Source organism: Trichoderma harzianum (genome assembly GCF_003025095.1).
Source record: "Trichoderma harzianum CBS 226.95 unplaced genomic scaffold M431scaffold_13, whole genome shotgun sequence".
Taxonomy (NCBI): domain Eukaryota; kingdom Fungi; phylum Ascomycota; class Sordariomycetes; order Hypocreales; family Hypocreaceae; genus Trichoderma; species Trichoderma harzianum.
The window spans coordinates 192931-216412 of NW_020209261.1; the positions used below are offsets into that span (position 1 = coordinate 192931).

The window sequence follows — 23482 nt, forward strand, 5'->3', positions numbered from 1 at the left end:
ACATGCAACTGGAAGTTCCAAACCTTGGCTCCGTGGCTATTGAATGAACCAACTCAAGCCACGTAGCACAACGAATAACACAAAGAACGCCACCAAGATTCACGGTCGAATCTTGACTCGATCCGCACCTCTCATCACCCGAAAAGGGTGATACAGTCAAGTACCCCCATCACTTTCACCATGGCCGAGGCCCATTGGCCTTGTCGGCATGTAACATGAAATCCTCTGTAGTCATCGGTAGACGAAAACTCCTATGGAGTTGCCGTTGCCCCTAAGCCAAAACGCCCTACATGCCCTCCCTGCCTCTACCTGACGTGGCGTAGCTCTGGGCGATGCTTATTAGGAGTCCCTTTCGGAACCTTGTTCACGTGTACTCTCCCATATCAGCAAGCATCCAATTCTATATCGGACTTTACTCAGGCGCGCTTGAGGCGGATCCGGGGGCCGAGGAACTCGGGAGAGCTCCCCAGCTGAAATAACGAGGCTCATTTTGAGCTTCACCGAATAAGATGTCACCGTACAAGCACGGAGAGTTTCTACCCTTCCTTTTCGCCGGCTTCTTAACGAATACGCGAAATCTAATCATCTCAGGCATCCTTGCCAGCTTACAAGGAGATACGGGGTTCTCCATAATTCATCTCTAGGATGCCCTTTTCCCCCTTCCCAGCAATAGATGGATGGCGTCGGAGAGATCCAACTAGCAAGTTTAGCGTCGCCGATGCTTATTGCGGAGGAAATAACTTCGCGAGCCGCTTTTCGCTTATTCCCCCCCATCCCTCACATTAATTGTGAGAACATTAGGTCAGTAAGGTGAAAAAAGCTTGACGCGAAAAGCCCCGTAGACTAGGACTGGCAATCACTGAACTAGGGCTATTAGTCGATGGAATTTGACGGTCACCACTCGCTCCCTTGGCGGCGGCCGAGGTAGTACAAGCATTCCTGTTGGTATTCGATCCGTCTGGTCCCTTTGTAGGCATGGGTACATGACATGCGAAATGGTTCGTCGATATTACACCATGTATGTATGTGATGGTTGCCTGCCTGCCGTCAAGAATCCTCCGGGGCCGCACGGAGGTCTCCGGATCGTATTCACCGCCAGATGTTCTTCATAGCATGCAAGATTACCCCATTCTGTCTCTCATCAAGCCGTGACAAAAGGGCGAGACACCACAGGTCCAAAGAGACCAAAAGGGCCTGCCTCTGGTCTAGTGGCTGGCTGGATTTCCAGAGATGGATGCTCACGGGCCCAATTGGGATGCCCTGAGTCAACTCGTATCGCCATTTACGGCGTGCCTCTCCCTCCAAGAGTCTCCTTATGGCCGCCGTCCGTCCTGTATTGCGGACCAGAGAAGTGCCAGTGGGCTCTCTGAGACAAGCGCTGGCCTTGTTTGACAGTTCCGTGTCTCGCTCGGACGCGGCAGAGGCCGCTGTAGGGCAAGACATGACTAGTATAGTGAGAGTTGTAGTAGTATTGCCCTTTACTCATTGGGGCTTCCCACACTCACTTACTCTCCTTCTCCCTTCAACTGAAGGGAGGGCATTAGTATCCACAGGCAGCGAGATGGACGTAGAGACTTCAATGACTGCCGGCCCTCAATGATTCAACACACCCCTAGCCCCCCTGTTCACTAACACGACACACCCCCTGCGATCATCTGCCTTCAATCCCACCCCTGCCAGCACGATGCGGAAGTCATCATACACAGCCGGATACCAATGGCCTGGTCCCAACATCAACCAGCGACCTGCGCTAGAGCAATTAGGGGTCCCTTGTCGTCATCCGCAGCGCGGCAAGGATCGCACAGGCTTGTCTACCGCCCACGAGCCCACGATCACGACGAAAAGATCGCGCGCGCTCCACGCCTCACCGGAAAGGCCCCCAGCCTACGCACGCCAGATGGAGGTACTCTGGACCAGGTAGCAGGTACTTGCTTGCGCAGGTAGTCGTGGCATTACGTGCTCTTGCGCAGGCTCGAGCCGCTCCCAGTCCGCACCAGACCCCTCCTCATATCCTGGTTACCCGTCCGTATTGCACGAGTATTGGTTCGCGCTTTTAATTCAAAGGCCGAAAATGCCAAGTCTTAACATGGGGGGAAGAATTGAAGCTTGAAAGAGGAGCTTTGGTCGTCGGCGTTATCCTTCTCTAAGCCCGCCAAAGGCGCCGCCCGGCTCGATCCTTCATGTATTGCTTCTTGCTTCTCCTACGACCGACGAGCGGCGGCCGACATTCTTGCCCCCTTCCTTGCCTACCGCCGATGGGGGCGATATGCGCTCTGCCTTGCCTTGGGCAACTTGCCTACGGCTTTGCGGTGACCTTGACCTGCCGTATAGAGTACAACCACGTACATGTACTTTGTGTCTACGGCGTAATAGAGGCTGTACTAATGACGCAGAGAATCCTACGATCTTTCCCCGTGGAGCTCCCATCTCTATACTTGTACAAGCACTCTTATCGTTGTACCCGGGATGGTGCCAAGCAGATGGGAGACCAAGAGGGTGACAAATTCTGACCCAATGCCTCCCCGCCCCCATCGACGGTGTCCAATCACTCTCCCCCGGAATGGAGCCCGAGGTGCTTGGTTGGTGCAAAAAGAGAAGAGATCCCATGATGTGTCTAAGGGTGTCACGAGGACGCTTGTACATCTGAAGCGGACAGTACTCGTGGGTGGAAGACATGACCTTTGTCGTAGGAGCCATGTGAGTTACGGCATATCTCTCAAACGACGATATCGGACGGCACATGAACTGCTATCTACTTGTACGGGGTATCGTCTCTGTCGATCTGTGTACTCTGCTCAGAGTGAGACTTGACGAGGACCGTGTTCATCATCAAACTAATTCCCATTTTCTTCATGAGCCCCCGTCTCTATTGTTTGTCCCTTACGTGAGACGCATATATCGGCTCCGTCCTACTCTAGATGTTGAGTGTTAGTGCTCGGCTGTCGCAGAATGGACTCCGCGAGCATCTTTGTATCTGCATGTGTGTGACAAACCCTACAGCAGATCCGTGCGTTGAACACGTCCCAGCTCCGTTCTCTCCCTGCAGAAGAGACGTGCACAGCCGCGGTCTCCCTGCTAGGTACTAGACCAACAGATGCCCGTCGGCTTGTACATACCGATACTACACAGCAGAGCCAACCATGTTTTCGTCCTAATCTGTATTGTCAAAGGTAGACTATTCTATAAACTGTGATAACAAAGCCGTCTCATCAGTGAACCGATATGGGTTGGGAAGATACGCACCCCCTTGCAAGATACCTGCAGCATAGAGTCACATTTCCTTGCTCATCATCTTTCAATCAAGTCTCGATCCCTATTTGAGCCGGGATGTAGTCAAAAGGCGGCACGGATGAGAATACCGGACCCATCACCGTCATAGTTGCGGCAGAAGTCCAGTCGACCAGTGACATTGCCTCGAGATGTAGGTATGTAATGGGGCCGATGATGGACCAAAAGATGTACCCAGCACACGCGGATTATGTAGCCAATATATCATATTTCCTGGTTGATATGATATATGACGAGCGTCTTTCGCGGCTGTTGATTCGATAGCCTTCATTGCAACTGCATAGCACCGTCCTCATCTCTTCGGGTATAGCCTGTGGGCTCCCACCTGTCCATGTATGGGTACTGCCCACAGTCTAACTGAATACTAGCAGCCACATTTCGTGCATCGGGATCCTTTTACTCAAGGATGGCCCGCTACGGGGGAACGGGGCTGCAGTTCCAGGTTCTTTGGGATGGCTCCCCCCCTATCATGAGTGCATGTATGCTCTGCCCAGTCAACGGCATCAATATTGAAGGACGCGATTTGCCACATGGTAGTCACTACCATTTTATGAGAGTTCCGAGAGAAGAATGAAGGCTCGAATACTGTTCATGGGCCAGTTCACCAGGCTCTCTCGACCGATGTTATTTCTCTCATAGCCGTAGAGCAGCCTAGATCCATCACGATGCTGGCTTATATCAGCCCTATTTCTTATCCGCGAAACGGAGAATTTGATGCCAAGTAAACCTACTGGGAAGATGCTAGCACCGGGATAAGGAATTGTGATCCGCTTTCTTGGCATGCTTAAGAGTGAACCTTGAACTGGCTCTAAGACGTGGTATCTCGGCCTCCACTTGACCGGAGTGCCGGGCGCAGAGGTCCGGACATGGACATAGACATGACGACGATGAGTAAATCCAAGCGCCAAGTGCATATCTTGGGCTACCCTGTACGATTGAGGTAGTTGGGCATCAATTGGAAGCTCAACGTCCAAATCGAGTTGTTGTTTGCGCTGCCCATCTCGAACATGATACCTCATGTTTATTAGTAGCTCTATTGGGATTGTCTCAACCTGGAATGGAACCATGATATCATTGATTAGAATAGATACATGTCTTGAATTGATGCCAAACTACAACCTTAACACGTATAAAGATTGGGGGCACTTTGGGGGTACCATACATCCGCTCACCACAGCTTGGTTCCTCTAATCCACTGTACAAAGCAGAGCCGCGTCAGCATTCCCGTTCACACAAGCACCATCGTGATGGACTCGTATCGTACTTGTAAGCCTCAACTCCATCGATGTCGGAATTTGCCCGATTGCATGGTAATAGTCAGCTGCTTCCCCACATACCGAAAGTGTGGGAACTCTTCCACATTACGAGTATGGTTGGTCCCTACGCGTATGTGTATGCCTCAAGCTGCCGGCGATGGAGATTGCACCTGTCCATTGCATCCAGACTGCATCATCCATGCCGGATATAAGCCCTCCCGAGCGTATGGTTGCGCACGGATTCTTCATCCCAAGGGCCGCAGAGGGCCGGGCTAGCTGCGTTAGCCAGCCGGGTCGTTGCCAATAGGAACGTTGCATGGAGCGAGAAGTCAAAGCGTCCCGTCTATGATATGCCCAACCGGGACGCAGCATCACAATCTCTCATCTCATGTCACTACTAGGCATACGTAACTAATGTGTCGCGGGAATAGTCGATATCCCCTTTTGCTGCTGCACCCCTCCTCCTCTTCATCTGTTGATATGTAAATCTCCCCCGCTCCTCTCTGTCATGGATACACTTTCAATGTAGGTTCTTTTGACGGACGGAGTAATAATATCTTCACGTGTAGTATACATGTACATAACATGAAGCTCAGCTATTTGCATAACAAAGCATTACGATACCTGTTGTGGATTATACCCATTGCTCTCTCATACTCGCTGTTGCTTCCCAACCAACACCACCCACAGCAGTTACTGTAAGATGCGGCTGATGCAAACTAACGGGAGGGGTGGGCCTGCTGCCCAACCAATAAATCGGTGACTACAGGATTGGCGTCACATAGCCCTCCAGCCACAACGCACGCACGCTCAAATCTTGATGAGATGTTACAGATGCGTACGTACATACATACTCGTGAGGCTATCTTGTCTCTGGACCGACAGAATCTCGGCGAAGCGTGAGGGGGCAGCATGCAATGTAAGGCAACACCTTCAGCTTGTTTTGGCTCCGGCCGCGATGCTGCAGGATCGAGACAATACCACGGATGCAGGAGATGATGTATAATTGCGAGTGGTCAGGCAGGCGTCCCGGCCGCAGGAACTGCACCCGCATGGGGACAGGACCCTAGGGGGAAGAGAGATGAGGAAACGTACTTTGTCGTAAACAGCGTTCCGGGGACCCAAGATAGGCGACGAGGACAAGCTTGGCCTTCAGGGCTGGGCGGCCGGGATGTTGACTAGCCCTTTGATCTAAGCGCCTCTTTTTTCGCGCCGGCACGTGGTAGGTCAAATCACGGACAGGCCTCTGCGAACAGGCGAAAGATGCAAGAGTGACAAAGGGGATGTGCTTCGTATATCTGCATCTTGGTCGCCGAACGGGTCCGGTTAAAAGAGCGAGTCAACCTCGACGGTTCCCCACCCCCAGCTGTTAATTAAGACGACTGGAGCTTCATGCCGTACAACGGTGGCGGTTATGTTGACTCTCTCTGTCCTCCCCCCCAGCTCCCTTTTTTTAGATGATGGTTGCATACATGTAAGCTGTGCCTCGTCAAGACCATTTTCCCGGCTGTTCGGTTGGGGCTGCGACAGTTTGAATCAGCTAGCAGGTCCTTCTCGTCTGTGGTTTCAAAACACGGAGGATTTTGATGCTACGAGTGCCCGTACACCCGTAGAAGCATTCCCAATGGGGAAACTCATGTCGACTGGGGCTTTGACGCGAACCAAGCAAGGCCACATCAGCTACTAAGAGCGAGCTCGAGGAGAGAAAGCAGAAGCAGAAGAATTCGTTACACCATGTACCTTGTAATCCGCAGAAAAAAAAAGCGACCAGCGCTATACTACCAGAATTTGTCATCGGCATGCAAAGTGGGGTAATACATGTCCTTGTCCATATACTGGGACTTGTACGTGAGAATTCTTTGGGCATCTCGTCCCCTCGGTCGTGTGCCGCGAAACAGTGCCTCGGCATCGCGCTTTTCGGGACCCTTCTCATCTTCAGCTAGAGCCGGGGGGGATCGAGTCAGTGTATGACCAACAAGTGAATGTTGACGCTCTCCCAAGCCTTCAGCTCCATTCAACTTCAGCTTGGGCGGGATATCCACCCCCTGAAAGCAATCTGCTAGCCCACCACCCACCCACCCACTACAAGCACCAAAACCCCATCGATGCAAGGGTTCTCGAAAATGGAATTGGGTCGACAGGGATCTACGATTCCTACCGCAAATCTCGATTCGTCCTAGGCCTGGACAGTAGCATTTGCTAGTGCGAGGAAGCTCCCTCCTTGCCCCTACCAAAGGCCGCCAGCCTTCAGGTTAGATTAGGTTGGAAACATCAAAACACGACTGGCCCAGGGAGAATTGATGCCGATGAATTATGCCCACAACCGGGCTAGTTTAAACGTACATTCCCAGGCATCATGACGACACTTCCAGCATGGGTCGGCACAGGGGGACAGACAGACCGGCCGGTTGGAGGGCGACCTTGCTCATCCTTCTTCTCTTTCGGGTGTGACGGTTCACTCGCACTGGCTCAGAACTCGCCCGCCCTTTCGCGATTCGGTACCACCCATCGTTCTTTTTTAAATTTTTTTCCAGCTCCTAGCGATCTTCCCAATGCCCCCAATGACACAGGCACTGTCCGACCCGGCGCACCGGTACAACACCAGCCAATCCACCCCATTGGGAGGACATGCAAGGTGCAGGACGGCCAGCGTGCCAATCAGACAGTGGGCGCCAGGGAGCGCGCGAGATCTGCGTACAAAGATGTGCGTACGACTTCAATGTGCATGATCTGTAGAGGGCAAAGAGCCTCATCCATGTTGGTATTTCCTCATCCATGCCCTCGCCTCGAGGATTTCGGGTTGCTGCCGTGATATGAATAGAAGCGGTTTTGGTGCTCTCGCGTGGAGAAGCGTTGGAGGGGTGGTTATACAAGGAATCTGGATTTTATTCTGTCAACGCTCCGTGTGTCGAGAGGGTTCCTATCAATAGCCTTGCTTGGTTGAAAGAAGAAAGACGAAGAAATGTGAAGAAGAAGCTGAGACAGTATCATATATTTAGATATGAACCGGATGAAAAGTGCACTCTACACAGTCAGTCGCAGTATTCAAAGAAGGTGATTTCCCACTACAAGTGAGTGTAAGGTGTGAGCACCACCTCCACATGCATTACCATGGGCACTACAACAGCGAGCGCTGATGCTCTCTAACGAATAAAAGTAAAGCGTATATGTACTCATGGATAATACAGAGCGTTAAAACTGTCTTGCAAATGGGGGGTTCCTATGTATCTATCTCACTAGTGTGGCAATATATAGCACGCAGTTGCTTCGTGGGGCCATCGGCAATATACCACATTGAAGTCTAAAAGCACAAATGTGGCATAACGCTGCTGACGATAACAAATCAGTCATCATATCTATAATCCGAGTGTGATGCGTCGTAGACGATGTCTGCAGAGCTACTGGTCAATAGAGCAAATGCTAAAGCGCCCTCCCAGCTGAGCAACCCCGGCCTCGTTAGCACCACCGGCCATCCAACCAACGACAAACACGCATTACTTTTGTAGGAATGGGTTCCTATAGCATTCTATCTGCATCCTACTGCATGCACTTGGCCAGCCATGACGGTTCAAGTAAGGTTTCGATCCTTTCGCCCATCCGATAGCCCCTAGTGTATCCAGTCTCCTCCTCTTCGTTGAGAGCCTGGGCGCCCCATAATCTTGGCCCTATCATCAACGGATGCTCCAGGGTTGGTAAGAAACACGGCCCGCATGGCCACGCAGCAGTGTGTTACAATCCCGAGCATGGCGTTCCTGTTTCCTCATGGCGAGTGAGCAGTTTCCAGCTGAGGCCGCCCACCCGGACCCAGAGCCCGTGGCAAGGAGAGAACTGTCCTGCTCGCACTGCCTCGTGGAGGGTTAGACAAATAAACGTTGTGGAATGGCAACAGGCCGGCATGATTGGCAACAGGAGGTGACTTTTGTCGCGGGAGGTTTTTCGGGAGGAGTGGAGAAGCCGTGTGGATGGCCCTCGGGAGCATCCAGGTGCCACATACATGTACTAACTGCTGGCAGTGTGAGATGGAAGCCCGGTGCGGTTTCATTGACGCTTACTGCCTTGGCCGGAGCATACGAAGTACTATAAAGGCAGAAGAGCAGCGGTATAGTGGCATCAAGCACGAAGCTGGGGGGAGGGGGTTGGCGTGCCCATGGGGATACACAAGGCGCGACAAGAGACAGAGAATGTCAGACGGCGACGGTTTTACCAGATTGAGGCATGGTTGAGAGCCAGACAATGAGGGAAAGACACGGATTGACGCCAGAGACCGACGACTTACCCCCCTTTTCGGGTATCTGCTTCATCGCCGCGGCCGTCTGCGTGGGAGGGGGGTGTTTGTGCTCGGGATCGTGGAGATGTCTGTCTTTCATGGTTCCATGGTGGAGGTGGATGCAAAAGCCGCCACTGCTTGTGATTCAACACTTGCATGTGCTCGCGTACACGTACAGGGTAGGTGAAGATCCTTGAGAAGCTGGGATAGAGGGATGGAGGGATGAAGCGTCCAAGGAGCACATGTTACTGCTCGGTGTCTTCCCTATGAGGAGAGACTCGCGTGTATGCATCCATGTACTCTGCAAGACATCATCCCCGGTCTTGATCCTGGTGAGAACACTTTCCCCAGATCTTGCGTGTTATCTTGAATAAGTAAATAGTTGCATTTACTTTGATATAGATCTTTCTCCTAATGAGTGTAGTGCTTGCATCTCCGAACTTGGGATGAGCTGAGCACCCTCTATGCTACCGAGCCCACTAGCCTACCAGCAGAGCTGCCACCACTCTCAGAGTACAGTAGCTTGTTATGTTGAGGCCCGTAGCGTGAAGCTCCATCTTCATGATGCATGTCTCTACCTTCAATAAAGTTCAGAGCAATAATCCGGCGCTCCAAGTATCGTGGTAGTGTACAAATGCAGCACCTGTCGTCCATTCCCCAGCGCTGCAGTGCTAACCTAGAGCTCACTGGAATTCATTTGTGCCGGGCAAGTGCCTGCCCACCGCCCACGCTGCTCGCCTACCATCTTCCGAAACGGCAAAGCTCTGCGATTCTCTTGTCCTCTCCTTCACCTGCAATCACCGTCTGTCTGTCTGACGCCCTTCTCTCCTCTTCTCTCCATCTTGGACTGAGCACGGCGTCGCTACAAGCGCGCAAGCTTCGCGCCGTCATTGGGCTAACGAGGCCCCTGCAAATTCAGGTGCCCGAGTCCCCGTCCCCTGTGTCGATCGCCGTGCTGCACATACGCCCCCTCCAGCTCTCACTCTCACTCTGGACGCCCATCGTCACCACACTCCCCTCTCGCGGGTCAGGACGAGAGACGGCGCGAGCTCCAACTGCCGCCCTGACATGGCGATTCTCCACGCTCAGGGCTCACGCTACGAACGCTCGATTATGATGCTAGCAGTTCCGCATTCACCGAGAGAGAGCGCGAACCCAGATTAGTAGGAGCCAGCTCCCTTTTAGCCCTCTTTTCTCGTGCTGGGATCTGCGAATTGGTCCCTGGCATGGCTGACCCGTGACTGCAAAATTCCACTTGGACTTGTCAGCCCGTTTTCAAGAGCCGAAGTGGCGCATTCGTGCTCAGCGATGCGTGTGCCGTGCCTGGTCGATTCTCCTTCACCTTGACGACGAGTGCTCGTATACGATGTTCTGGATGCCTGCCTCGCTCTCGTGGGACTAGTCACCGACTGCTCGCAGGACCGAACCTTATCATATCCCTGCCATGGATTCACATCCTCGGATGCGAATCCGCGTGCCACCCTTCCACCGTGGTAGCGGCACCAGTAGTCAAATTCGACTATGCTCTTCACACCTCTCACAACATCAGATTAGGGTCCGCTTGTAGTCTTCTCACCAGAGCGGGAGCTCAAGTGAAGACTTCCATGGCCAGTGTTGTCTCCTCGTTGTGCACATGGCAGGTACATGTTGGGTCTATTTACCGCTAAGTTGCACCCATCACATCGCTCGCTATGTTTGGTGGCCGTTGAGGTCAGATATGATGTACACCCAATTGCTCCACACATGCATCGTCGATATGCTTCAGAGGTACCTGAATTCATCTATGGGAGAGCGGTAGACTCTCATTACACGCCCATTTGCTGGATTGGCGATGAATGAGGTTTCGCAAAGTCAAGAGGGCTACGGGTATAAAATGTTCGCTGCCAGGCAATCTCAACATTGTGTCTAGAACCATTCCTATCATTCTACGAACGATTATCTCCCAATACAACTCTGTCTAGCGTCGAATATCCAGGTGACTACTCCAGTAAGCGCGACGGCAGGGAAAGAGTTTAAAAAGAAAGGGAATAGGTGAGACATGAGCGTCAATCAACATGAGTAGATGCCTCACCTTATACTAATATTCTTACTATTACCTAGATAGACAACAAGAAAGCGCGAAATAGGCTGCCAATCGCTGGACGAGCGAGACTTTTGCAGTGGTATATCCGCCATAGAACTCTAAGCCGCCAAAGTATGTCTGCTTCTTTCTCTTCTCTCTCGCCCAGGATGTCTATTACATGCCCATTACAATCTGTATTGTTTCAAAGCTCGTTATTCCTCGACGCGTTTCCTTTCCATTATTCCTACTGTACCATCCCATTGATGTGCCGAAGACATCGGAGAGGCAAGCTAGTCAGAAAAGATTGGCCAATCTACCATTGGGCGAATGAACGTTCAAGCCGATGTCTATGTTGGTGCTGTCAAGGGGTCTACCTTTACCTTTTGGTCCGTGCAGTTGAAACAAGCTGCAGAAACACAGGTGAAAACAGGCAGCAGGTTTTGGATAGCATGTCATTTTGACGGCGGGGCGTGGACGCATGCTTCTAATTGAACGTTCATCGTCCCCCTGCTGCTGCGGTTGAAGTGATGCAGATATCACAATGACAGATCTCGCCCGCACTCCAGGGTGATAAGCCGTTGACCGATGGATGTGATTAGGGAAAAAGCGACAATCATTAGCCGACGACGGCGATACCAAACAGGAGAGGGGTGAAATTCTGTTGCCGCCGATCTTGGCATAGAAAAATCCTCTTTGACCCTTGGCTGGGTTTGATCTCCCCTAGACAGTTTCCGATCGCAGGAATTGCACACCACATCGAATCACACTACCCCTCGTCAGAACGCTGCAACTCCCTCCGGGCACGCTGCCGGCCGCTCCGCTTAGCTCAGGCCGATTGCTAGATTGCCTGTCAGGTAGATTTCCAAGGGATAAACGGTGGCTCTGCCAAGGGAGTCTGGAGCACAGACTACGGGTAAGTCGCCAGGCTGAGCGTTTTCTTTTTCTCCCTTAACGGCGAGGCTCAGAGCCACTTCCCCAATCCCTTTTTTGCCTCGATGCGCATAAGTATCAAGTTCTCGATGAGAATAATCCACTTCAGCTTCCGGAGGATCCAGTACCAAAGGAGTACTGGTGCTCATACAGGTACTTCGTACTACTCGTACAGGTACTGCCCTGCCGCGACCTGAGCAAGCAGATGAGTGCCCAGGGTCATCCCTGTCCAGCTGAGGCGCTTGAACATCTTCGGATCCCTGCTCTCGTAGCCCGCTGAGCCGGTCTTCAGGTGGCAGATGGGCGCTAAGCTTGGCCTGGCGAGAGCACTCCCCAGCTCTGATCTCAGTGCATCTCCTGGCCGCTGATCCCTTTCCCAGCCAGCGCTGCAATGCTACAATGCTGCAATGCGGTGCTGCCGAGGCCCACCGCTACCGGTGACCCGCCGCCAAAGCCCGACCAAGTGGCTCTGGCTCTGGCTGTGCTCTTGTTGGAGTACCACGACCCAACACCAATCATTGGCCTTTGCTGACCACAACAGGGCTGGGAGAGAGCTAGGATAGACGGATACAGCCACACCCGGCAAGTCGAGACGACACGAGAGCGAGAGAGCCCGCAGTGTATACCTGGACCGGTAGTAGCTTAATTGCAGTAGCGGCCGTCACGACTTACACGCAACTTCAGCATTCTACGGCCGATACAGGGCCACATTCAGAGCCCAGAGAGCTCTTGGCGCCCGCAAGCCCGAGGTGAGCTGGTGACTTTTGACTTTACTACAATCTTATTGCGTTCTGCGTATTGGTGTTTTGGAGCAAGGGATAGCAATGCCACGGCCATTGCCGGGATTGTCCGAGTCTTTGCTTGTCACTGCCCCGACCTCCTATATCACGACCTTGGCATACGAGCGGACATTACAAGCCCTGTCAGAGAGGCTCGAGGAAGTGAGATTGCGGGTTGCAAAAAGGTGAATGCATGATGACAGCCTCTAATGCAACCGCGCCTACGGAAAGGGACCCAGCGATCAGTTCCCATATGGAGCACCCGCCCATAGCTGGCCATCCTCTCCCATCCGACCCTTTATGGTGTCTGTCGGTATAGGGCTACCGTGCTTGTATGAGTCCCGTCCTCTCCTAGACCATCGCCGAGCTCCGCTTCGCGCATCTGGCACCTTGTGCACTACACCCCCTCCCATTGCCCGCTCTGGCCCATTGCTCTTTCATCCTTGCCGGTTCCACCCTTTTGGATGTGCAAATCTGGCATACCAAAGGACAGAGGACGAAGAGAACAGGCTACTGTCGCTTTTGGTCATGGTCTTTCTCTATCCCTGCTATCCCCAGATGCGCGTGCTTCTTCTTTTCTTTTTTCAGACCCACAACCACCCATGGTCGGCCGCTGTTCAAGGTGCCCTGCCCAGATGCGATGCTGTTAGATCCGATCCGAGCATTTTCTGTGTATCTTCAGACAAGCCTGATCTATCTGTTGGCGTCAGAGCCATCTCCGCTCAATGCGACCTGCCTTTGCCGCTGCGGTTCGCAGGCCCCTATGAACCTGGGCTTGGCGATAACCGGCGTCCACAAGGGAATAAGAGGAAGAAATTATAGCCCCGTCAGTCGCTATGCTCTCCCTGAGGTGGCACCTCTCTCTGACGTGCCCGCCGCCCAAGGGAGACTGCCCTTGTGGAAGCAATCAGACCCTCCAAGGTCTCATTGATTGGCCCATCTGCCTCGCAAAACCCCCAACTCCCCTTCCCTTGCCCCCCGTTCACGCTCACATCGCCCTAACCATCCTGCCTTTTGGTACCCGGCTCTGTTTGGCGCCGATCAACTGCCGTCGAGAAGACGGCTCGCAGGTACCATCCGGCCTTCAAAAAGAAACGCCTCTCGCATCTTACATCTACCTCGTTTCCCACTTTGACAGCAGTATCTAAGTGGAAGCCTGAGACCTTGACTCTCCCCAATCTTACCTGCATATGTGGCTCGCCCTTCTTCTATCTGCTTGGTTTTGCTGTCTCTGCTGTGTTTATGCCCACACCTCCCTCTCGTTCCCTTTCGGACTGGTACTATCATCGCATCGACTAGACTACTGCTCTGAGTTCTGCTATAGAACACTACTGATATTCATCTTCTTGACGACAAACAGCCCGTGCGCATCAGCGAATCTCGCCACAATAACTCCACTGCTGTTAGATACACGCAGCGGTACTCAGGTTCCATCAACTCACACGTTACTGCCTGTATGTTTTGATCGTTCCGATGGCCAATTTCGGCGTCATTCTCCCTTGCATTGGCGCATCGCTATGCATGTCCCAGCTTATGTTGATCGCCAATACCTGATATTGACTTAGCACTGGGATACGAAGAATGCTAACTTGCTGGATTCGGTCTGTAGTGAAACCTCATGACGAGATATTCTTCGTCGCACACTACTAGTTCAACATCTTCCACGCCAGTAATCACGTTTTGCAAGGCTCTGGGGTTGACATCAGCTCTTCGTGCTCAGCAGAGCTCTTTTCTTGTCGATTTTGGAAACTTGATGCTCTTTCCTCCGCTCTTGGCTTCTCCCCAATCGCCGATAACCAGCCGCTCACTCGTCGGACTCTGTTTGTATTGACAGGCATACGGCGGAAGAGGGAAAGCAACGTCCCCCTCGCAGCATACCCGATTGCTATCTCCTTGGAATGCAAGTGTTTCTGTGTAGGATCGGAACACTTCTCCGCCATTGCTAGCACCTCCTGCCTCCCCAGTAAGATTCCTTCGGACCTAGTGAGTGTCTCACTTACACCCTACCCCCTTGGCAGGGAAAAAAACAACAAGTCACTCACAAGGCAGCATCAGTTCACGGGTCACTGCGAGTCCCAAAGCATAGGCCTTCTTCAACTTAGCCTCTGGGGTTGTCGCATAGCAAATCTCCGAGTCCACGCTACGCGAAGGAAGGGAGCCCCCATCCTGGCTCCATGATCCTCGCGGGATAAAATCTCGTCAAAGACCTAGTTTAAAACATTACTGTCATCCAGGGCCTCTTAGCTAAGACAAAGAGGGCCTGCATACTTTACTTTTCCTTTGATCAGTCCCCCCTCTTCCGCTTTTGTTCCATCTTCCAACATCTTCATGTCTACTGCCAAGTTCCAGTCTCCATCCTACAGACTCTTTGAGGTGAGTCGCATCCTAGACTTTGTTCCAATATCCGTCTTGTTGGAGATACACTACGAGCAAAAGATTCAGAGTCTTTTGATTCAATTGTCTTTTACGCTACTCTCGTTTTGTACATGGCAAGAGGCCGGCAAAGTCGAGTTGAAACCTTGGTTCATTGACGAGGAAGCTGACAAGATATACTTTGAAGCCGGGCTTTCTACCAAACAAACCCATCATTGTCGACGTCGACGACGAGTTTGGATCGCCAGAAACCCTGACTCTTAGATACGAGGAAGCTGTTCAGGCAGCACAAAGGGGGGATCCAAACCGGGACTCCCCACCGAGCGATTTCAACATGGCCTACAGCAAAGCTCAGCTACCTTCCATGAATGGTGAGTCTTCAGCGTTGGCGAGGTAGAAAGGAGAAAGTATGCTAAGATGGCTATAGGCTACGATGCCACCCGATACCAAGATGCGGCTGCTTTCGAACCGTATCCCACTCAGCCATTCTCAACCTCACAAACGGACAAATATGCACAGATGAATCAGCAATCGTTTGCAAACAACAACACCGTAGCTCATTACATGGCTGCAGGACCCACTGTGGTCTCTTTCCATCCTACGTCTGGAGTTGGCGGAACTGCTGTCAGCATAAAGATCTCGTCGCAAGATGACCTCTTTAGCCTACCCTCTACACAGCCACTGATCACGTTTGGAGACACAAAATACGCTGTGAATCTTATACGCGATACCCAGGATAACACTGGCTACGTATACTCTTGCAGTGTTGATGCGCCGCCGTCAGGTGGTAATAGTAGCGTGTCTCTGTCACTTGGTTTCGACTCCCCTGCGGGAGGAGGCGAGATCTCGCGCATAGGGACCTTTCATTACATGGAAGGGTCTGGGGATGACATCACGCGGGCAGACAAGTTGCCCAAAGATGACACAACGACACCTGCTGCCGAGGTGGATCAGGCGAGTCCCTCACCGAAGACTGAGGTACAGTCTGCAGCGGCTACAAATACGTATGAATACCCGCCGGCGCAAGGCCAATACGGCAACACATTTGCCCAAGGAAATGCCGATATGATCACCACATACCGAACGTCTAGTTTTACCGACCCTCCGCACTACCATCACCATCACCGGCGTGCTCACCATGGATTGAGTGGGAGTTCGTATGGGAGCACGCTGGCGGCGGTGGGTAGGAGTTCGTCCACCTATGATCCCATTGCGATATCCGGGAGATCTGCCGGACACCACCTTCCCATCCCGTCTTCTGGGAGTAGCGGAACGCCTCAGCTAGTGCGCACTAGCACCATCACCAACGGCGGTGGAAATGGCCCCTACCATTCCATGTCTCTATACACTCCCAAGGCGGTTTTGAACATTCGCGGCAAGCTCAGCGAGATGGCGAGAGACTGGAACCAAGACGAATGGGAGAACCGTCGTCGGATCGTCATGTTCAAAAAGACTCAAAACGGAGCAGTCTTGAACGTGAGCTTCAAGCCTGTCGCTGTCAACGAGAGACCCACCAATAGCATCTGCATCTCGTGCATCTGGTGGGCAGAAAAGTCCGAATGCTACGTGACCTCCGTCGACACCATTCATCTGCTTGAGCAGCTTGTGGCTGCACCAAACCGGTTCAGTGTTGAGGAAAAGAATCGCATCCGCCGCAACCTGGAGGGATTCCACCCGTCTACCGTCTCCAAGGCCAAGGCAGACAGCGAAGAGTTCTTCAAGATCATAATGGCTTTCCCTCACCCAAAGCCCCGAAACATCGAGAAGGATGTCAAGGTGTTTCCTTGGACGGCCCTCGAGCCAGCACTCAAGAAGATTATTGGCAAATATAGTGCCAGCCCCAGCAGCATTCTCCCGCCTGCTACCACGAGCGCCTCGTCATACGCCACATTGCCCACGCCGCCCAGTCACCACGGCCTTGGGTCACAACACGGCCTCTCTTCAGCGCATGCAGATCCTCACAGCCAGTACCCACTGCACTCTGCCTACGGCTCGGCTGCCCACGAAGCGATTCCGTCACCTCGCTCACAGTTATCCTCTTGGGCGCCTTCTTCGGTATACTCCACAAGCACGGCTCGAGGTCTCAGCCCTACGCTTCGCAACCACCACAGCCCTCAGCAGCCGCCTTCCATGCGTATCAATACCAGCACAGCACAGCTGCCCGCCGTATCGGCTTGGGACAACAGAGGAGTGGCAGCCAGTCCTTATGGCAGCACTGGTTTACACACGCCGATCAGCCACCACCCTGCGGCCGCTGCCTATACCGACAGTGGTTATGCAAACCTCACTTCCCAGCAACCGCCTGGCGCATCATCAGTGTATGGCACTTCTGCATATGGTGACAACCCGCAGAGAGGGTAAGAGGATGAGGGCAACCCGTCTCTCTTCGTCATGGCTGTAGCAGCTCTTCGTCCCGAGCATGACGACTTTAGCACAAGCCTTATTTCTCGTGATCAGAAGTCATCATCGTCGCAAGTCGCTTTTTTTTTTCTTGGAGTCATCGAATCCCATGAACATGTTTTGACGTCGTGGGTCTAAGTCATGTGGCTGCATCAACTCCAATCAGCAGCCCGGTCCGCTACACCATCACCCGCCCAATCGGGAATCGGCTACCCGAGAGCGCAAATATGGAGTCGTGGCGCTTTGGATGCGCTCGAACTGCCATTACCGGGAACAAAGCTTAAGGTTCCCTTTTAGCAAGTGCCGATTTATTTTTGCTATTTGCAGTCGGCTTTATTTGCGTGTGCAGGTTTGCGCTTTTTGATGCGCCTCTGCGACATGCAATTCTCTAGCTCATTGGTCATGGCCAGGCTCTATCTATCTTTGGACTGCTTGGTTATCTCACGGCAATGAGATTACGGCTTAAGGCTTCTGATGGAGTCCCTTTGTTACCACAGTCAACGCCAGGGAGCATAGAAAACGCTACTTGCACTTTTCTATCGCGTCCCTGTCGCCTTTTGTTATTTCTTTTGTTTAACTAGGCATTATATACCCTTTTGTGAGCAGAGGTGTCTGGATTTATTGGGCGACGCAATGGTAGGAATCCGTCGGCATTGGTAGTATATGGTAATGGACGCTTATGGTTGGAAAGCCGGATGGGATCTCGGCTCGGAACGAACGTCACGGCCTCAAAGGAAGGGCTGGGGAGATGGGTTTTGGAAACGGGATGGAAATGGACGGCTACACCACCTGCTTTTGCTTTGTTGGTTTTTGTTTTTGCTTTCATTTGTCTTGGAGTATGTATGGCATGAATGTGTGTGTATATATATACCCTACCTAAGGTATGTATATCGGGTATAGGGATGATGGTTTAATGGAGCTATTGTGGCTCATATGGTCTCATAGCGCGCTGATAATGACAATTACCTGACTTAATCTTTCTCTTCCTGATGGTGATTCAATTAAATATTCATGGATTTTTATACCCATCAGAGACGCGTACCTGTAAGAACTTGTCCACCTTGGAGGCGCAGTTTGCCCCTCTTGGTATGGCGTAAGCCCCCAAAATCCCACCTCCAGCTCCTTCGGCCATGTTGACACATATGATGAGTCAATTCGCCGTACTTTATAGTTGAGCAACCCCGTTTAAAGGATCGATTAGATGTTTACGATGGGCGGCAGGTTTCCCAAATGGGGGTTGCTCCGTTTCGTTGGCTAAGTGGTACGATGCCGAGCGATGATCTGCTTCAAAAGCGACTCCTCACTTGGAGACTTCTGAGTTGTATATTGCCCATAGGCCAGACTTGTTCTCATATAATAACCACAACTCAGTCTTTTTCTTGTATATTAATCATTTAATCAGTCGTATACATACAAGGTCTCAACATAGTCCGTAAATAAGGCATCCACAGCAATCAACCATGGATCTTTTCAACTCTCCCGCCTTTTCCGCCCGCGCAGAGGCCCTCATCAAGAAATTCCACGTCCCCGGCCTCGCCATCGCCCTCGTCCACAAAGATGTCACCGCCTCCAAAGCATTTGGCATGGCTTCCATCGAGCCAGCAAGGCCAATGACCACCGATACCTTGTTCGACATTGCTTCAGCATCCAAGTCCCTCACCGCGGCATCGATTGCACTACTAGTTGCCGACGAGAAGTTTCCCGACGTCAAGTATGATGCTGAAATGGCTAAATTACTGCCGGGCGAGTTTGTCATGCCTGGAACGGGGTATGAAGGCGTTACTGTCGATGATATATTGAGTCATAGGAGCGGATTGGCGCCGTGAGGATGATTGCCCGCCTTTTTGCTGATGCGGTACTAACACGGTTCTTATAGCAATGATAACTCGTATCTCGGTCCTAGGGCGAAGAATACGGATAGTGCGCAGTCTATCACGCGAAATCTACGGAATCTAGCTACTGCGGCTCCCATCAGAGCCAAGTTCATGTACTGCAACATGATGTATACCGTGGCAACTTATCTGGTAGAGCAAAAGACTGGCATCAGCTTCGCCGACTTTCTTGATCAGCGTTTCTTTCGGCCTCTGGGCATGACTTTGAGCAACTTGCAGCCGGAGCGAGCGCGTGCCAAGGGGCTGGGAGACCGTATCAGTCCTGGATATTGGTGGGATAGAAAGGCCAAGCAGTATTCGACGTTCGTCATCCCCGATGCACCAGAGGCTCAAGGCGCAGGTTCAATCATCACCAGCGTTGACGACTACGTCAAGTATGTCCGGGCCATAATGAACAAAGAGGGCCCGTTTACAGAGGACGTGTACAAGGGAATCATCAGACCACGGTCCATCATAAGCCAAAACTACGACAAGCTTCTCCCCTTTACATCTCCATTACTCTATGCCGCTGGCTGGGAAGTACATCATTACCGCGGCTATTTAGTCGTCGCTCACCACGGAGGCATCGCCGGCTCCTCCACAATCCACTTCTTCGTCCCCGATCTCAATTTTGGCGGCGCAATGTTTGGAAACTCTGACGACGCGAGCTTCGTCGCCGAAGTCCTAATGCAAGAACTCATCGACGAACTACTAGGCTTACCCCAAGACCAAAGGCTCACCTGGGACAAAGTCCTGTACGAAAAGAACACGGGCAAAAAGTACGACGAATACGACACCAACGCCAACGAAGACGCCGAAACCGAAGCCGAAGAAGTGGAAGCAGAGCGACAAAAGCTATGCCCTGGCATCAAAGAGTCGGAGCCGCAAAAGATGCCGCTGAGCGCGTACACGGGCGAGTACTGGAACCCTGGGTGGCGAGGCGTCGTGGTCCAGGTCAAGGATGGGCAGCTGTTTATCGACTGCTCGGATCGGTCGTACGTCTTTACGGTGAAGCTGCAGCACGTGTGCGAGCAGACCAAATATGTTGCCGTCATGAGGGAAGTGGTGGGAGGCGTTGGGACGGCGATGAGGGTCGAATTTCGGTTTGAGAATGATGTTGCTGTCAAGGTTGGGATTATGTTTGAGGAGGAGCTGGATGATTATATCTGGTTCGATAGGGTTGTTGTAGCTTAGTATTTCTTAATGCCAATCGCGCTATTGGTATTGATAACTATCCCTAGTTACATCTACCTTGAATATTCGCTTCAAAGAAAAAGGAGCAACTACAGCTACTTCATTATGATATAGGGGCTATATGAAGAAACTAGCGCTTCGGACTCTAGTGAGAGCGCCGCCGCAACATTGCTTTCCATCCAGGGCAGTTTCTGCCGCCATGCCCGACATCACCACATCTGTAGCACCTGATGGGGTTGACATGGTCGGTATCATCTCGCTGCTGCTGCTGTCCTTGTTGATATTCGAGGTCGACTTGAGGTTGGGATGGTTGCTGGCTCTGCCGACTCTGCCGACTCTGCTGGCTCTTCCGACTCTGCTGGCTCTGCTGGCTCTGCTGACTGTTCTGGCTCTGCTGGCTCTGCTGGCCCCATGTCTGCTGTCCTTGTTGAGATTCGAGGTCGACCTGAGATTGGAGTGGTTGCTGGCTCAGATGGCTCTGCTGGCCCCATGCCTGCTGTAGCTGTCTTTGTTGAGATTCGAAGTCGAATTGAGATTGGGGTGGTTGCTAGCCCTACTGGCCCCATGCCTGCTGCTGCTGTCCTTGTTGAGATTCGAGGTCGACTTGATATTGGAGTGGTTGCTAGCTCTGTTGACTCCATGTCTGCTATACCTGGGTCTGCTGGAGCTGGAGCTGGACATGTTGGACCTGTTGGACCTGAGTCTGCTGGAGCTGATATTGGACTTGCTGGAGCTCGAATTGGGATTTGTGGATTTGCTTGATTTTTTGGAGCTCAAGCTGCATTTCGTAGATATTTTTCTGTTGTTCTCCAACCTGCGCCTGCAAGACGCCCACTTGATCCTTGAGTCGTTTGATCTCCTCGGCTATAGTTTACAGAGTCAGTTGTTGACGCGGGGGCGTGGTGGAATGGATGCTGAGACTCACAGCTCATTGTTGTCAGGTATGCTTTTCTATAATAAAAAGGTACGGAGGTAGTGACAGACGAGCTAGGTGTCTTTGGTTTGGACGGCGATAATTCGACGTGTGGAGCGCTGGTGGCAGAAGATGGAAGTGAAAATTATCTTTCGACACTCTCGAAAATGTCCTAGATCTTCTGAAGCACTGAAACGCATTGGCAATAGAAATAAGAGGTAAGATAAGATGCTGGTGGCTTCTGTAATGACTGGATGTTGGAGGAGAAGCTTGTGGATCGGTAACTTCGTAGAATCTATATTGTTGAACATAGCAGAGGCCGTCAAGAATAAAGAAAACCTGTTTGGGAGACGAGTGATTGATGGTATCATTGAAGGCACCTGCCTGTCAGTAGCATCAATATTGAGGAGAAAGCGCATCTTGATTGCCGAGGTGTACCTTGGAGCCGGCACAGCAACTACCTGAGCTCTAGGTGCCTTTGGGTATCCAGTAATTGCACACAATTAAGGCAGCTGGAGTCTTGAATCGGATGAAGTTTTGCTGTTGCTTTTCTAAACTTGCCCAGAGTGAAGAAAACAAAGCATAAACGAGGATGCTGATCCCGATTTGAGGCCGATACCGCCATGGCCGACGACAAGCCCGCAAAGTCCATTGCTCAAGATATTTGATATGTCTCTTCGATGTAATCTTCTGATAGCTGCTATTGTAATTGAACAATCTTAGAAATGGAGACTGCTTGAGAAGGCTGGAGCAGGTGGTATGGATATCATGTAGCATGACGTTCGTCTTGTTTCTCTGGATTGCAGCATTCGCGGATAGTTCTGTTTTGGTCCCCAGGAGAGAAAGATCCCTAACTGCTCATATATTGAGGAACTTCTTCGCCTCTCAATCTGTTCTCACTTGTTTCTCACTTGAATCCATCCTCCCTTGGTACAGCAATGGTTACGGCTCGCGGCCATCTGGCAGTCACCTGACAGCTGTGGTCTACAGTGGGCGCACAATCGCCTCAACCCAGGCCAGATAGCCTCGGGGTACTTGCAGCTCAGGCAATTGTTATACTAAATTTAAGGTACCCCGAGGCAATCAACAATATCCTCTCTCTTCTGCTCGGCCAGCTGCGTGCATTTGGCGCGCAGCATAAATTTCTCTTTTGGCCCTCTCCCATTTCTTCTCTTCTCTTCTCTCTTTTCTCTCTCCAGCTACTCTCCTGCATATTCGTTGACACCAAGATTTCCACTGCACCTCCCATCTTCAAGCTTCCTCTTCAAGCATCTGGTAAGCACATGAGGCTATCATCACACAACGCCCATCGCGATACTGACGCGTTGCAACAGATCCGCGAACAACCCAGAGGTTCAGGAGCGATCTCCGTTTCTAGTCATCTGCCATCAACACCCTCTAGGAGTCCGTCGAATTTTCTCTTGTCACTCACATCAAGGATACCAGCCTATCCGCGATCTACGCCAAACTTGTCACTCTAGAGCAAGGCCATCCAGCTGGTAAGCATGAACTCACTCTCTGGCTTCTTGCCCCGCGATGCCCAATCTCTTCTATCATTTTGTTCCCCCTTGCCTTCTCACACTCTTTACCCGTGTTTGACTCTTTTGTTTTCTTGCTCTCTTACTCTTTTGCCGTCTCTCACATCTTGTGATAAACCATTCCTCCCAACCTCCTCTGTTCTCCTTATCCCTTTTGGCTCATTCATTTGGCTGATACACTCAACAGTTAGGATCAATGTAAAATGTCTTCCAAAGGTATGTTACACCATACTTCAACCATGCCATTATTTCTGTGTCCATAACTAATGTTACTGTCTATAGAAATCGAAGAAGCCATGGAGAAACTCCATCAATGCATAGAGAAAATTAGGACCCTCGAAGCCCGGTTGGAGGAACAACAGGAGCTTACCAAGACGCTGAAGAGCCAGCTGGAGTCTCATGAGCTGCAGATGAACATAGAGCGGAGGGTGCAGGATAGCAGATTCCACACGCTGGAGCGGCAGCTCAACCAGCTCCAATGCGAACAACAGCGGCAAGCAAGGTTGGCATTGCCTCCTCCAGCACCAGCTCCAGCACCAGCTCCAGCACCAGCTCCAGCACCAGCTCCAGCACCAGCTCCAGCACCAGCTCCAGCACCAGCTCCAGCACCA

General features: G+C 51.8%; 9 protein-coding genes and 1 pseudogene across 10 annotated transcripts in view; 7 read left to right on the forward strand and 3 right to left on the reverse strand.

Annotated features, from left to right (window-relative positions):
* Window positions 1-2128: 2128 nt before the first annotated feature.
* Window positions 2129-2824, reverse strand: M431DRAFT_511621 (hypothetical protein). Its single transcript, XM_024919694.1, has one exon. The coding sequence runs from the start codon at window positions 2695-2697 to the stop codon at window positions 2179-2181; it is 519 nt and encodes a 172-aa protein (XP_024770375.1). The 5' UTR covers window positions 2698-2824; the 3' UTR covers window positions 2129-2178.
* An 873-nt stretch (window positions 2825-3697) lies between these two features.
* On the reverse strand, window positions 3698-4355 carry M431DRAFT_540625 (hypothetical protein; the record flags this gene model as incomplete). Its single annotated transcript, XM_024921075.1, has 1 exon — window positions 3698-4355. The coding sequence occupies one exon, from the start codon at window positions 4353-4355 to the stop codon at window positions 3837-3839; it is 519 nt and encodes a 172-aa protein (XP_024770376.1). The 3' UTR covers window positions 3698-3836.
* A 2474-nt stretch (window positions 4356-6829) lies between these two features.
* M431DRAFT_511623 (hypothetical protein) lies at window positions 6830-7629 on the forward strand. The gene has a single exon (XM_024919695.1). It carries the CDS (start codon window positions 6901-6903, stop codon window positions 7354-7356), a length of 456 nt encoding a protein of 151 aa, XP_024770377.1. The 5' UTR covers window positions 6830-6900; the 3' UTR covers window positions 7357-7629.
* A 1689-nt stretch (window positions 7630-9318) lies between these two features.
* On the forward strand, window positions 9319-10028 carry M431DRAFT_511624 (hypothetical protein). Its single transcript, XM_024919696.1, has one exon. The coding sequence runs from the start codon at window positions 9446-9448 to the stop codon at window positions 9926-9928; it is 483 nt and encodes a 160-aa protein (XP_024770378.1). The 5' UTR covers window positions 9319-9445; the 3' UTR covers window positions 9929-10028.
* A 2574-nt stretch (window positions 10029-12602) lies between these two features.
* Window positions 12603-13588, forward strand: M431DRAFT_244375 (hypothetical protein). Its single transcript, XM_024913737.1, has one exon. It carries the CDS (start codon window positions 12883-12885, stop codon window positions 13402-13404), a length of 522 nt encoding a protein of 173 aa, XP_024770379.1. The 5' UTR covers window positions 12603-12882; the 3' UTR covers window positions 13405-13588.
* M431DRAFT_244374 (hypothetical protein) lies at window positions 13589-14201 on the forward strand. Its single transcript, XM_024913736.1, has one exon. It carries the CDS (start codon window positions 13773-13775, stop codon window positions 14145-14147), a length of 375 nt encoding a protein of 124 aa, XP_024770380.1. The 5' UTR covers window positions 13589-13772; the 3' UTR covers window positions 14148-14201.
* A 494-nt stretch (window positions 14202-14695) lies between these two features.
* M431DRAFT_244533 (hypothetical protein) lies at window positions 14696-17406 on the forward strand. Its single transcript, XM_024913738.1, has 3 exons — window positions 14696-14955; window positions 15143-15326; window positions 15383-17406. Exons 1-3 carry the CDS (start codon window positions 14911-14913, stop codon window positions 17314-17316), a joined length of 2163 nt encoding a protein of 720 aa, XP_024770381.1. The 5' UTR covers window positions 14696-14910; the 3' UTR covers window positions 17317-17406.
* Window positions 17407-18815: 1409 nt separating this feature from the next.
* Window positions 18816-20420, forward strand: M431DRAFT_94247 (hypothetical protein; the record flags this gene model as incomplete). Its single annotated transcript, XM_024924566.1, has 2 exons — window positions 18816-19177; window positions 19232-20420. The coding sequence occupies 2 exons, from the start codon at window positions 18816-18818 to the stop codon at window positions 20418-20420; spliced, it is 1551 nt and encodes a 516-aa protein (XP_024770382.1).
* A 58-nt stretch (window positions 20421-20478) lies between these two features.
* On the reverse strand, window positions 20479-21182 carry M431DRAFT_540627 (annotated as a pseudogene; the record flags this gene model as incomplete). The annotated part of the gene is made up of 1 exon: window positions 20479-21182. A coding segment is annotated over one exon (511 nt), but the record flags the coding sequence as incomplete, so codon positions are not given.
* A 1398-nt stretch (window positions 21183-22580) lies between these two features.
* Window positions 22581-23482, forward strand: part of M431DRAFT_511628 (hypothetical protein) — a 1604-nt gene continuing 702 nt past the window's right edge. The window contains exons 1-4 of the mRNA XM_024919697.1: window positions 22581-22608; window positions 22668-22832; window positions 23059-23087; window positions 23154-23393. Of these exons, the coding sequence (XP_024770383.1) occupies window positions 23075-23087; window positions 23154-23393 (253 nt within the window). The 5' untranslated portion in view covers window positions 22581-22608; window positions 22668-22832; window positions 23059-23074. The remainder of the gene's footprint in view (window positions 22609-22667; window positions 22833-23058; window positions 23088-23153; window positions 23394-23482) is intronic.